Source organism: Pteropus alecto, unplaced genomic scaffold (genome assembly GCF_000325575.1).
Source record: "Pteropus alecto unplaced genomic scaffold, ASM32557v1 scaffold131, whole genome shotgun sequence".
Lineage (NCBI taxonomy): Eukaryota > Metazoa > Chordata > Mammalia > Chiroptera > Pteropodidae > Pteropus > Pteropus alecto.
In genome coordinates this window covers 7,814,507-7,829,595 of record NW_006434709.1, presented here as the reverse complement: position 1 = coordinate 7,829,595, position 15,089 = coordinate 7,814,507, and the positions used below count along the sequence as shown (strand labels likewise).

At 36.4% G+C, this 15,089-nt stretch overlaps 1 protein-coding gene across 10 annotated transcripts in view; it reads left to right on the top strand.

The window, feature by feature from the left end:
- Nucleotides 1–15,089, top strand: part of EHBP1 (EH domain binding protein 1) — a 308,554-nt gene that overhangs the window by 296 nt on the left and 293,169 nt on the right. For 6 of the 10 annotated variants that reach the window (XM_025045116.1, XM_025045115.1, XM_025045113.1 and 3 more), the window contains one exon: nucleotides 949–1,354. In XM_025045116.1, the coding sequence (XP_024900884.1) occupies nucleotides 1,251–1,354 (104 nt within the window). In that variant the 5' untranslated portion in view covers nucleotides 949–1,250. Of the gene's footprint in view, nucleotides 1–2; nucleotides 109–948; nucleotides 1,355–15,089 lie in introns of those variants that run through there. The other 4 variants (XM_015587606.2, XM_015587603.2, XM_015587607.2 and 1 more) reach the window with 2 other exon arrangements.

Sequence of the window (15,089 nt, the reverse complement as noted above, 5' to 3'; positions counted from 1 at the left end):
GAGATGGAGGACTCGGTGGCGGCGGCGGCGGCTGCTGCTGCGGCGGCGACGGAGGAGCGGCGCTGAGGAGGGAACCGGGCCAGACTCTGCCCGACAGCGGGATTAGAGGTGTGAGGAGGAGGCGGGAGTGGATGTGCGGTGGGGCCGGGGCTCGGGGACCAGGCTAGGGTCTTCTTCTGGCATAGCCTGGTGACAGGGATCACAAGCGAGTACCTCCTGCCTATGCTGGGGGCCAGGGGGTCTGGGCTCTGTGCATGAAGAGAGGAGGCTCCGGCGGACGACTGTTCCCTGAAGATGGGGGAGGGAGGCACCGCACCCCGCACCCCGCACGGTGCACTTGCCGGGCTGGTCATTGCTTCACGCCCAGGCAGGAGTTTCCATTTCTCTCCGGTTGGCAGCGAAGGTGAAGGAGAACCCAAATGGACTGAAGCCGGGACATTGCCCTCCCTCTGCCTTGAGATTTCCCTCCACTCCTCTTTCCCCATCCATTTCCCCCTCCGACTCAACAACAGCATTCCTCCCCGCTCCTTAATTTGTTCTAAGCACATATTCTAGGACTCGAGGCTATTAATTATCGACTGAAAAACAAAGTTTATTTTAAAATACTCCACTCCCCGCTCTGACTTGCCATGGACATTAAACAGCATCCCTAGACTTTCCCGCTCTGCTCGCCCTTCTCTGGTGCTAAGAGGGGGAGGTAGGGCCCGGACTTGCGTCTCTGGATTGTTGATGCTGATTACCAGATGTGTTGCCCCACGTCTTCGGTGTGAATTGTCATTTTTTTCCTTGGTGTCTTGCATCCTTGATGTTATTGGCTTCTGAGGTTGGTGTTTTGTTTCATTGTTTGAAAAACATGCGGAGAACTGGGATTGTTGCAGTGTTATCTAACATGGGTGGTTAGTCATTTGTCATGCTTCTCTCATATTTTTTCTTTGTTTTGCTTTCCAGCCCTCCAGAATACACATCATATAGCCCCTGAGGTGGAATGGTGATGTCTCCATAAGGGAACCTCCTCTCACTCATCCTGTCATGTGTATCACACTGTTCTTGACTGGGCCATTCATCTAAGATGGGATTTACCCTGTGAAACAGGGAGAAGACTTATGGACCCCAAACATCATTTCAAGTTGTAGTTGAGTTCTTAAAAGTACAGACATACATGCAAAGCTTTTTTGCTTTGGACCCTCTGCTTTGTTAAAGCTGCTGTGCTGCTATAACCCAAAACTGCTCCAGTGTATTGACTGATCATCATGGCTTCAGTTTGGAAGAGACTGCAGCGTGTAGGAAAACATGCATCCAAGTTCCAATTTGTGGCCTCCTACCAGGAGCTAATGGTTGAGTGTACCAAGAAATGGTAAGATGTACCTGGGGGTAGAGTTTGCTCTGCTGTAGCCTAAATTCACTGTGGCCTAAACTCTGCTTCTTCTGACAGCAGATTTACCTTTCTGTAATGCACAAGTGTGTAGAAACTGGGTTGGGTGCAGAGTACACTAAGAAGTAATGTGGTGTGCACTGCTGCTGCTGGTACCATCCCTGTGGGTTTTAATTACTGTACTTCAGTATGGCTCAGGGGACTATAACTGAGAGCACACTAAGTACAGTAAATTTGGTCCTGAGGTCTTTCATCATTACTATTACAATAACTTTGATTTTTACAATTTTAAGGAAACGAAGAATGATTATTAAAATATTATAAACATGCATTTGTTTTAATGTAACATGTATATGTTTTAAAAGCATTTTAATCTAAAAATCTGTACTATTGGGTGGTGATAATCTATTTTGTTCTTGATTTTTCATTTTTATTTGCTTAAGATAAAGAATTTTTCATTATTTGAATAATGGAATGCCAATCCACACAACCTTAGAAATTCTGTTGTTATATGCTTAGTCAGGCAACTGTGTTTTATTTTAATTGCCAAATGTGATACATTTCTCGGCCAGACTTAGCAATTAGTAGTGCTTGTCTATGATTCGCTTCTTTCCACTTGAGCAAAGTAAATTTAGGGCTTTTCTTTTCACTGCTCTGTATGATAGGCAAAAATTCTTATTTAGTGAGAGAAGAAAGTTAATCTTAAGCAAATGGTCTTTTGAGTTTTGATTTATTGCAGTGATTAAGCAGTATTACTGCAAAAATAAGTCCATTTCATAGTCTACAGACTATAGTCTCATACCTGTGTTAACCTCTTTTTGACATCCTTTTTATTAGATGAAAAAGATAGCTTACTCTTTTCTAGAACTCTTAAAGCATATTTGGATATTTATTTAGAAACTAATTCCTGAGTGATTTTTCTGGAACTTTTTAGGAATATTTTATATGCAACTCAAGAAATGCAGGTACTGGTAACCTACTTTATACTAGGCATTGTGGCTTTAGAGTTGAATATGACATAATCCCCACCCTCAAGGAGCTCACAGTTCAGAGTAATGACAGTCATGTGAATAAATTCATTGTGATAAATGCAATAAGATAAATATCTGTGGTATAGGATTTTAATCTCTCTCTGTCACTTAACAGTTATTTAATTCTCTGTGGTTTAGCTTCCTATCCACAAAGGTTATAATGGTACTAGTTCTTAGGAAGAATTATTGTGAAGATTAAATGAGTTACTACATGTAAAGTGCTTGAAACAGTGTCAGGTACATAGTAAATGCCCAATAAATGCCATTATTACTTACAATGTTGGCAGAGGAAGAAATATTTAACTCTTAAGGATACTGAGTAGGGTCTTGGGATAGCTTCCTGGGATCTTAGCTGGGTTTTGAAAGATTCATAGTAGTTAGTCAGGAAGCCAAAGGAAGAAGAAATGAAGGATATTCTAGACTGAAGCAACAGCCTATGCAAAAGCATGGGGGTATCAAGTAACATGGGGTATGTTGGAAATTCAAGCAATGTGGTTTGATAATGATGGGACTTAAAGTGCTGGATGCAGGGAGTACAGTGGGATATGATGTTTGAGAGGTAGGCAAGGTTCAAATCATGGAAAGTTATGTGCTGTTATATGTGGCATTGACTTTATTGTATGGGTGATGGGGACATAGTGAAAGGTTTTGAGTGGAAGAGATATTAGGTTTGCATTTTGGAAAATCACTTGAATGACAGCACGGAATAAGTATCACAGTGGAAAGGGTGATTGGAGGCAGTGATTTTAAGGTAGCTGTTGCAATAGATAAGGTGAGGGAAAAGGCTTAGACTAAGGCAATGTCAGAAGAAATGGACGGGAGGAACATTTAGGACACAAAATGGATAAGCGGTGGTCATTTCAATTGGAGGTCTGGAAAGGAGGGGGATGAGGGAGAGGGAAAGTTCCAAGTTGACACCCAAGTTTCTGGCTTGGAAGACTTGGTTGTACTACTAACCAAAATAGGGAATACATGAGGGAGATCTTGATTACAAGTATTTCTTAACTTGGCAGTGTACTGGGAGCATCACCTTTAAGATGGTTAAGTTAAAATCTCTTTTCTAAGGGATATAGAACATATCAGGTGCCCACAAAATCAGTTTTTTCTCCACAATTTGCAGCATTTCTGTATCTTTTTCTCCTTGAGAAGTATCTAAGTTATTGTTAATGTGTCTCAAGGTGAAAGCAAGAATGAAAATTTAACTTGATTAAAGTTGAATAGATGACTTGATTATTTTTAAGGATGGCCATTATGGTACACCTATTAAATTAGATCCTTATGATAGAATCTGGCTTAGCATTGGAAACAGTTGAATGTTCTAGAATATTCAGACATATAGTCTGAATATTTTGCTTTTTTTTTTGTTCTCATTTAACAATATAGTTTAAAGCTAACAAGGTGATAGGCCCAAATAATACATATTTGTTTGATGTATTGGAATTTTATTTATAAGTAGATCCTTAAATAGAGCTTTAAAATCTTTTCAGTATATGAAAATTTGTTGTAATGACTTTCAGTTAGTATTTCTTTTGCTTCACTTTACAGTAGGTTCCTGTGATAAATAGATATTGGGCCCAATTTCTATACTTTTATCATACAGTTTCATTCCTTCCTTGTTTTCCTTTCTCCTGTCATTCCTTCTCCTTCCTCCCTCCCTCCCTCCCTCTCTTCCTCTCTCTCTTCCTTCCTTCCTTCCTTCCTTGCTTTCTTCATTTTGGTCCTTACAAGAAGTCTTAAATTATTGGATGTATGTGTGCTGAATTAGAAACTATTTAAAGGACATAAGAAAAAATAGACTTGGACACATACTAAGAACATTTTTTATCAGCTACTTTTACATTTTAGGTATTATTTTGGAGAGTATGGAAGAATAAAAGGAGAGGAAGGAATTTTAGAGATGCTAATTGAATAAAAGGAAAGAGACATTAGTAATAGCATTGAAGATAAATTGCAAGTATTGAGAGGATACGCAAATACACCTGTTATAAATTAGAGAAGGAATAAACTATAAAAAGAAAGAACAGTTAGCATTCTCTTGGGATTGTGCCTTGGGAGGTAACCTGTGTATATAGGTGCCATTGCTTTTTAGAACTTTGCTACTTAAAGTGTTTTCTGAGAAGCAGGAGCATTTGCAGCACCTGGGAACCTGTTAGAATTGCTGACTCTCAGGCCTTGCCCTAGACGTACTGAAACAAAATCTGCGTTTTAATAAGATCTACAGTATGCATATTAAAGTTTAGGAAGTAGTATTTTAAAATAAGGTTTTCAACATTACTAAATGCCCATTTAAGACTCCAGGATAAAGTATATTCAGAATATACTGACTTCTGCATGAATTCAAAACTGAAGAGAATGAAGATGAAACTCAAGGGATTCAGAAAAGTTATACATAATGTGTTGATGGTAGAAGATACTGGGAATCAGGATATATTTTCCAAGGGAGAACGTGTTACTTCTGTGATTATGGAGAAGAGAAACTTTCCCCATGTTCTCTTGTTGTGACCATAGGGTATGAGCCTGGACATGATAGATAACAGGATGAAGGGTTTAAGGAGGCCACTCTTTATATGTAGGCCATGAGCAAACTCACACTACTTTGCCCTTGATGAAAGGATGGATTCTATAGATTAAAGGGTTTGGAATTTCTGTTTTCTCTTCGTTGCCGTTTATAGTATTTTGCCTTTGCCTTCACTGCTGCAGCCTGAGTTTCCTTAGTTCAACAGGGTCCATTTCCTTATTCTTTCATGGTGTAGTGGTTCTAGAACTTAGGTCAGGAACAAAAACCAGAATGATTTTTATTTGTCTGGGAGGAGGAACGTATACTGTGAGGTTCTGTTCCTCATTGCTCCTGTTCTGCCAGATAGAGGCTATGGCAAATTTGGAGATAAGGGTTTATATTCCCTACTCTTGTTGTCTCCAAGTCATTTAATTATTAATCTCACTTAACTGATGCAGCTGTTGGCAAGTGGTGAGCCTGGCCTCTGGAGATGAGTTTGAGAGAAATAGACTGTGCCCTCTTTTATCTTTTAGTTTATTTCTTATCTTATTCTTTTATCACCTGCAGGCCTTTAGATTTCTGAGTAAAATCTTCACAGTATGAGTCTTCAGTGGCTATTCAGGTTTTTAAGGAAGCTGCTTGAAAGTTGGCAAATTGTGATAATTTAAGTTGCAGAATTCAGTTCTGGTAGTACTTCCTTAATATATGATGAGAACCATTATGTATGAGCATGTATATTATTTTTCTGTGTATGTGTCTGCGTTATCTAAATATGCAAATATATTTTATATATGTTTTTATATTCTATCTAATTCTCAGTATGGCATTCAAAAAGTATTTAAAATACATTTTTCTTAAAAAGACAAATATATTTGTTTCTGATTTTTCCGTCATACAAGAATTCTTTTTTTTAATTTTTAAGATAGGTTTAAGTATAACTTATTTTAAAAATAGATTATATAATCACATGGTTCAAAATTCTAGAGGTACAAAAAGGTGTGTGTATATCCCTGAAAGTAACTCTTCATTTTTTCCATTATTCCACACCTCTTTGCAAACTGTGTGACCTCAGGACTTGAAAAATTAAAAAAATAGCTCTTCCAGTGCTTAAGTTTGTGACGCTGGCTTGTTAGATAAAATATAAACTCCTTAATCTGATGTTCCAGGCTCTCCGTAACTGATCCCAATTTAGTTTTCCAATTGGACATCAGAATGCTACATGCACTTCAGGTATTAACTTGAGTTTATGAAGGCCATATTACATTAATAAGCATTAAGAGCCACTTCTTTGGGTAGATTAAGCAAGTATTTCTCTGTTGACCATCTAATAGAGTGAGATAGATAGAGGTACATCAGCCTTGATGTAAAGAACCTACTTTTGAAATACATTTTTAGAAAAAAAATAATAATTAATTGAAAACAAACTGTTTTAGGAGTATATGGAAGGCCAGTGTGTTTGGAACACAGTAGAACAAAGGGTAAAATGATAAAGAGGTAGGGCCTGTGAGGTAGGAAGGCGTTAGATCATGCACAGCCTTGAAGTCATGGTGAGGGCTTTTGGATTTTAAGTGTGATAGGAAGCCATTGGAGATGTTTAAGCAGGGAAGTGATATAATATGATTTACATGTAAAAAAGATTATTCTGGATACTTTGTGGAATATGAACTCGTGTGAGTAAAAATAGAAGCTAGGATACCACTTAGGAGGCTATTGCAGTAGTCCAGGTAGCAAAGAGGTAGTGGTGGAGGTGGTGAGAAATAGTGCTGTATGTATGTAGGTAACACACACGTCCTACCACCACACTTTATTGAGTTATAACTTACACTTTTACATACAATAAAATGCATCCATTTTAAGTGTATAGTTCAATACGTTTTGACATACGTATATACCTGTGTAACTGGAAATACATTTTTTTTTGAAGGTAAAGTTGACAGGACTTAATGATGTATTAAATGTGATCTAAAGTGAGAGATGGATCAATAACGATTAGGTTTTTGGCCTGAGTAACAAAGTAAATGTAATAATTTCAGGGAAGGGAAACACTTGGGAAAGACTAGGTTTGATGTGAAGGAGAAATCAAGAATTGGCTTTGCTTTTTCAGGAAAGAGGCTGGAGTCACTTGTACAGTCACACTTGCTTAACGATGGGGATACCTTCTGAGAAATACACTGTTAGGTGATTTTGCTGTACGAACATCATAGAGTGCACTTACACAAACCTAGCTGTTATAGCCTCCAACACACTCCAAGGCTATATGGTATAGCCTGTTGCTTCTAGGTTATAAACCTGTACAGCATGTTATCATACTGAATATTGTAAGCAATTGTAACACAATGGTAAGTATTTGTGTATCTAAACATTGGAAAGGTACGGTACAAATATGGTCTAAAGGATAAAAAATGGTACATCTGTATAGGGCATTTATCATGAATATAGCTTGCAGATCTGGAAGTTGCTCTGTGTAAGTCGATTAATGAATGGTAAGTGAGTGTGAAGGCCTAGGACATTACTGTATACTGCTACAGACCGTACAAACACTGTCCCACAGGCCCTACCCCTGCTTCCTTCCATGAACAGGGATGTGGGCTAGATTGATTGGAAATATCAAGAATAAACTGGCTGGTAAGGTGTAGATCACCATAATAGTGACTGTCAGTAGGGAGCGAAAGGTAGCCTGAGGATAAATAAGAATAAGAAATCAAGATGAAGAGAGAAATGAACATAGGATAGGGGATTGTCATGGCAATTTGGTTTTGGCTATTGCATGCTGGAATAGTGGTCAGATTAAGGAACTTTGTGGTATTAAAAAATAAAGGGTGTTTAACATGGAGAGAGAGGGTGTAGAACTGAGGACTCAATGTTTTGACTTTGGAAATTTGTTTTTGGTTCCATTGACCATATCTGGCACAAAAGTCTCTCTCTGGTATTGAAATGATGGAAGAAATAAAAATTATCTATGCTTTACATCATTACAACCTGAAAATATTTCCAAAGTACAGGGACAGACTGGCTCCATACTACCACAGAAAGCTTTTACTTAAGTGACAGTGACACTTAATACTTATTAAGGTAGCACCTGTGGGCCTGTGTCCTTGTACAGGATCTTAGGTCTTCAACAAAGAATTTACAACAGTGTACTCTGAAAACCATCAAGCTAAATCTGGGAGGGCTGTAGTGGCCTCTGAATATATAGCCCTTGGGGGACACAGGCTCTTCTGTGCTGAAGCAGGTCAGTGGCTGACTGATTGGAATGTAATCTGGGTACTCAAAATTGATTTGCTGTGAGAGGGAATCTATTGCCAAGCCCCACAGATACTGCTACCTTCAGAGAAAAAAAAATTCTTCCTGTACCACATATCCTTTTGTTTCTCTTAAGGAAATACAAATCCATTATAATCTAATGGGATCACTGTCATATATGCAGTCCGTCATTGACCAAAACATTGTTATGTGATGCATGACTGTGTGTAGATAGAGTTTATAACCATGGGGCTAAAGGAAATTTCCTGTGGTATACATGTAGATTAAGAGGACCGAATACTGAGCCTTAGGACATTTCGACATATAAGGTGGGGAAGAAGAAAAAAGCCAGTAAAGATGACTGAAAACAAGCATTAGGGAGGTAGGAGGGAAATTAGGAGAGTGTGCTTTCCAAGGAACCAAGTGCATAATGTGTCAGGAAAGGTGTGGTTAGCTGAGTCAAAATACTTTTGAGAGTTTTTTAAAAAATACATCCTCAAGTAAAAAAAAATGTCCTTTTTTAAATTAAATTTGTGGTGACATTGGTTAATAAAATTATATCGATTTCAAGTACACAATTCAATAGTACATCATCTGTATATTGCATAGTGTGTTCACCACCCAAAGTCAAATCTTCCATCACCATATGTTGACCCCTTTCACTCCCCCGCCCTTGAACCCTCTGGTAACCACTAAACTGTTGTCTGTGTTTGTGAGTTTTTGTCTTGTTTGTTGCTTTCAGTTTTATATCCCACATATGAGTGAAATCTGGTTCTCAACTTTTTCTCTCTGACTTATTTCGCTTAGCACAGTAATCTCAAGATCCATCCATGTTATCGCAAATGCAGTATATTATCTTTTCTTATGGCTGAATATTCCATTGTATATATGTACCATATCTTCATCCAGTCTTCTACTGAAGGACACTTTGGTTGTTTCCATGTGAATAATGCTGCAGTGAACACTGGGGTGCATATATATTTATGGATAAATGTTTTCAAATTCTTTGAGTAAATACCCAGAAGAGGGATTACTGGGTCATATGGTAATTAATTTTTAATTTTTCGTTCTTAATTTTTTGAGGAATCTCCATACTCTTCTTCAGATGTTTTAAATAAACATGCTATATACTTTAAATATGAGTATACCTTAATTTCTTTTTTTAAAAATACATTTAAGTAGGATTTCTTCCTATATTTGAATGGGTTGTCTTTGTACTTCCAAGTGCTCCCATTCCTCTTTAGACATTATAGCTGTTAGGGGATGACCATGGCAGTTGGTGGTTGAAATGAAATGAAGATTTTTTGAAGAAGGTGGTCAAGGAATTTAGAGGCAAAAGTGTGGGACAGATTATATGGCTCTTGAAATTGCTGAGCATATTTGGAAGAGAACTGGTTAAGACAGGGACTAAGGGGCTGAAATCTTAGTGAATGAGGGGAGAGATGGGGAGGAAAGTTTTACTTTGCAAAGTATTCTGTTACAAGTTATGTAAATCTTGAACACCTTATTCTTTGAAACATAATAGCACAGTCTTCTTTTCCATGTGGTGAACTGTCAAAGGTGGGTATAATTTTAGTAGACAATAAATGGATATGTTACTTTGTTAGTAATCTTGTTAGTGTTTTATAGACTGATTAAAAAAAACAAAACTAGAATTGTTGCATGTAGTATTTTATCCAGATTTTAAGTGTTTATTCTATGTGAAGTTCAGCTGTACAAAATTCAGTCGTGGTGGTTATTTAAGGAAAACAGTGGAGCCCCTTTCTGGACATTGCAGTGCTTATATCACGTTTGCCTCCACAGGAGACTCAGTATGCCTGTAAATGTCTAAACGGTTGGCCAACTTTGGCCTGATCCAAGCTGCCTCTTTTGTAAAATAAGTTTTATCGGTGTATAGCCATGTCTACCTGTTTACATATTGTCTGTGGTTGCTGTTATACTAAAATGGCAGAGTTGAGTAGTTACTACGCAGACTGCATGGCTGCAGAGTTTAAAATACTGGCCCTTTAAGAAAAAGTTTAGAGACCTCTGCTCTAAATCATTGGAATTACTTGAAGCTAGTATTTGTGAAATCTAGAGTATAGTACTTTTCTGTCTTTGTGCCCAACCTCCAAAGTATTAGTTTAATCCTATTGTAGTCTAACTGCATAAACAATAGTGGGGAATCTGTTGTGCCTGCTTTCCAGACCCATAGAAAGAAATTTAGAGTAGCTTTGAGGAGCATTTAGCCCTGTGTATGTTCAAAATATGTATTTTTCCGGCTGTGTAACCTTGGACAAATTGCTTAACCTCTTAGTACCTCATCTGTAAAATGGTGATTATAATAACAGTGCTCCCAGGATAGAATTTTTTTTTTTGACAAATTAGATAATGTAAAGTGATTAGAACAGTGCCTGATATATAGTAAATGTTACCCATTGTTATAATTATCTTTATCATATTATTTAAGCAATAAGTAATGAAGAGTGCTGTCTAGAGAAAAAGGAGTAGAGTAAGTGAGAATACTGAAAATATAACCTGAACTTTTAAGAGTATTAGAGAAAGATGAACTATCTCAGAAGGTTGGAGTGACACAAGAGGTGAGAGTAAATAGGGAATGTGCTAGCAGAAGCACTGTGTTGAAATAAACTAAGTTTTGACAGTACTTTGGCATGGGGGGAAAGGAAGTACATATTTTTACTTCTGGAGCAAAATCAGTTCATAAGATTTTATAACTTTATTTCCTTTTTAATAATCATTTTAATATGGCTAAGGAAACTAACTTAATTCCTCCAAAATAGAATTAATTTGCTAGCATGTGTGTGTGTGTTTATGCGTGTATGCACATGTGTGCGTGCATGCACACAGGCTACAGTGACTGTGATATTTAGGATATATTTCTTTATGACAGTTTTTCTTTAAAATTTTTTTCCTTCTTGTCATAAGTCTTTTAAATGAACCCATTGAGCAAATTGTATCTTTTGGTAGTGCACAATTCCCTTAGTTTGGTTTCAAATCTTGATTTATGTATTTTAAAAGTTGACTTTTAAAATGAAATTTTAAGGGATTATGTGAAGTTCTACCTCTTTTAATTAAGTTTCACATTATTTTTGCAATTAGATGCTCAGAGAACTTAAAATTAGGCTTTTAAAGAAATGTGCTATTGATGCATCAGATGTGTTCTAATTTTGTGGAAAATTTCAACAAAAGAGTCACTGAAGTAGTTTACTGCACGTTATAAAAATAGTCCAGTGTGCTGAAGGAAAAACTGTACAAGCATTTTGAACTGAATGCTCAATAGGGATGTTCATGTTCATCAGGGCTTTTGCATATTTTTTAAAAGGAGTGGGACTGAGTTTGTGAAATGGGGCAGTAAAATTACTATAAGATGTCAGTGTGTGTTTGTCTTATTTTTCAAAATAGTTATATTTTTAGGCAGCTTTACTAATAGGCAATCTTTAGGTGCTAAAGATTTTCTTTGGTAAATTTGATCTATTAAGAAATATATCCTGGCGTTATTAATCCCAGTGGTGTTATTTTAAAAATACTTTTAAAATAAAAAAAAAAACACTTAAAAATGACCTTAATACCTCAATAACAATAAAAAAGATTGACTTTAATGCAAAGAAGTTATCACTTTAAAAACTGATATATTACCTATGTCCAAAAGAGTTTGTCAGCTTAAGAATTAAATATAACACTATGTTGACTAATTTAGGGATATAAATAGAACAAAGATAGGCTTGAGGAGCAGAGAGTACATGTTACCAGGCACTTAAGAGGAGTTACCTTTGGACACTGGACTTGTTTCTGAGTTTACTGGCAGCTCAGGCAAAAAGGGAAGCACACTGGCTCACATAATATTCCTTCTGGCAAAAGAAAATATCCAAATTCATTGGCAGAGACTTTTCTTAGAACTTAATTCAAAGAGGATTTTTATTATGGAAAAAAAAAAGTATGGCATTGGATAAAGTCTCCAACTAGAAAAGACTCAGACTGTTAAGTTGAATGTTTATATCGACCCTTCAGAAAGACCCTTTATGAGAGAGTATGGCTGAGAAACCTAGTTTTCTGATCATCTAATTTAAATGAAGGGTACAGTTTTTTATAAGAATAATGGGTATTTAAAATAAATCATCCAGTTCTGTGCTGTGCAGTACAGAAACAACTAACCACATGTGGCAGTTTACATCTGAATTTAAATTAACTGACTTCAGTTCCTCAGTCATGTTAACCACATTTCAAATGCTCACTAGGCACATGGAGCTAGGGGCTACCATATTGGGCAGTGCAAATGTGGAACATTTCCATCATCACAAAAAGTTTTATTGGACAGTGCCGTTTTAGCTATTTCCTCTCAAACTGGCTGATTTCAGAACTGCTGGGGCACTTTGCAAATATGAAGATTTCCTTGCCTATTAGAAAGTCCTGATTTTGTAGGTCTGGAATGGTGTTTACAAATCTCTCATTTTAGAAGTTCCCCAATTGCTTAAGATCATCAAGCCAGGTTTTAAAACTACCATATTTCATTCTTTCTCAAATATCTGTCTGAAGTAAAGCTTTGGCAGATGCCTGATGACAATTCCTATTGGTACTCCAGAAATGTTGAAAATTTGAATTGAATTTTCTTCCTTTGGTTCAATTTTGTTGTTAAAAGTGAGCAATGTACTTTATGCCTCATATAAAGCTGTCAAATTAATATAAACATTAGAACAGCTTCATTCATTCACTGAAAAAAAATTAGTTCTCTTCCATAGAAGTAAGGACCGTTGGGGTATAGCTAAAGATAGAATAATTTTTTTCTAAAAGTTTTGAAACTTCTCATGTATTTGCACTGTTATACTTCTAGGTAACATCCCTGGAGCTGTTGATTTTTTTCTCTGAAGTATGCTTTAATTTTCACTCCAGTTTTTCTATTGCCATTGCCTTGGTGGCATCCTTTCATCATCTCTTGCCAAGCCCGTGATTCCCGAACTTTGCACTTTGGAGCCCAGAAGGCACTGCAGAGAACTCACAGGTGTTCCAAGAGCTGCTTAAAAATTTTAAAGAAAACACAGCAGCATCTGTGAAAAACCACAAAGAGGTAGTTTGTTTTCAAAATTACACTTCTACATTCCTTCTAATAATACTGTATTTTTACAAAGCAGAGTTTTTGGTAGTTGCTACGACAAAGAGCAAGAGCAAGTGCCTTGTAAAAATATATATGGTACACGAAAAGAAGAAGGCAGTGTTCTATCTGATTCTAAGGTTTGAGAAGTTGTGCAGTACTCAACACAGGTGCTAAATTGTTGGGACATACATCCTTCTTAAGTTGTTTAGACCTGACTTCTTAGTAGCCAGAGTGTTTAGCTATGTCTTTTGGCCTGTGAAAAAATTACTGACATATCAAGAGCCTTATAAACCTAGAAAGCTTGGGAACCTCTGGTGTAGGCTTTTGTGATAGCCCTTAACACTTTCCTAGCCCTTTCTGATTCTTTATATTACTGCCATAGCTATTCTTCTAAAATGAACCTTCTAGATTTCCCCTTTATTTATAGGATACTGTTAGTATGGTCATTTTAATCTGTAAATCTATCTTTATTCTGTTGTATGAGTCTTCCAAAAATTTATAAGTATTTTTCAATTATAGTTGACATACAACATTATATTAGTGTACAACATAGTGATTAGGCATTCATATAACTTATGAAATGATCACCCTGCTAAGTCTCACTAGTGTTCCAACCATTCCCTTTAAGTATGCTAAATCTTATTTGCTACATGCAAATAGTTTCCCTCAAACATCTTTCATTCTTCTCTGTCCCCTTCCAAAACTCATTAAATGCAAAGAGCATGTAGTAATACTCTATCTCAAAGTAACTTAATTGAAACTGAGTTTATTCATGCAGTAAGTAGATTTAGAAATTGAGTTTAATGGTTCAGCTTTAATTTGAAGAGTACTCTAATTTACAAAATAATCTTTTAAAATTTGGTTCCTTTATTTTTTAAACTTTTTATCGACATTAGGTTTAAAAGAGTTGCAAAGATAGTATAGAAGTAGACCTGTTGGGTCACGTGATAACTTTGTTTAACTTTTTGGAACTGCCAAACCCTTTTCCAAAATGGTAACATCATTTTATATTCCCACTAGCGACATACAATTTCTTCACATTCTTGCCAGCACACCTTATTGTCTTTTATTTTAGCCATCCTAGTAGGTATAAAGTGGTATGTTACTGTAGTTTTGATTTGCATTTCTCCATTTGCTGGATGATGTTTAGCCACAATTTTTTCATGTGTTTTCCTGGCCATTTGTATATATGTATTTTGGAGAAATGTGTGTTCTGATCCTGTGCTCAATTTTAATTAGGTTATTTTTATCTTTAGCATTGCATTATAAGAGTTCTATGTGATTTCTAAATATTTTCTCTCAGTGAGTTGTCTTTTCACTTTCTTGATGGTGTCTTTTGATGCACAAAAGGTTTTAGATTTCATGAAGTCTAATTTATTTATTATTCTGTTACTTGTGCTTTAGTGTTGTATCTAAGACTATTTTGAGTTAATTTTTGTGTATGTTATAAGGAAAGGGTCCAACTTCGTTCTTTTGCATGTGAATAGCCAGTTATTCTAGCACCATTTGTTGAGTCTGGGTATATTTTTCCTGTTTCTTTTTGTACAAATGAGCAGGTATATGTACTTTTTTCCTTTTTTTTTATTCTTTACACAAAAGGTAGGAAAATGCTACTGGTACTTTCACTTTGCTTTTCACTTAAAGATATATCCTGGAGATCATTTCATAGAGATCATCTTCATCCAATATTGGTAATTATTATTACCTAAAGTCCTTAGTTTATATTAGGGTTCACTCTTTGTGTTGTATACCTATGGGTTTTAACAAATTTCTAATGAGATGCCTGCATAGCAATATCATACAGAAGTTTCACTGCCCTAAAAATCCCCTGAACTCCACTTATTCATCCTCTTTCCC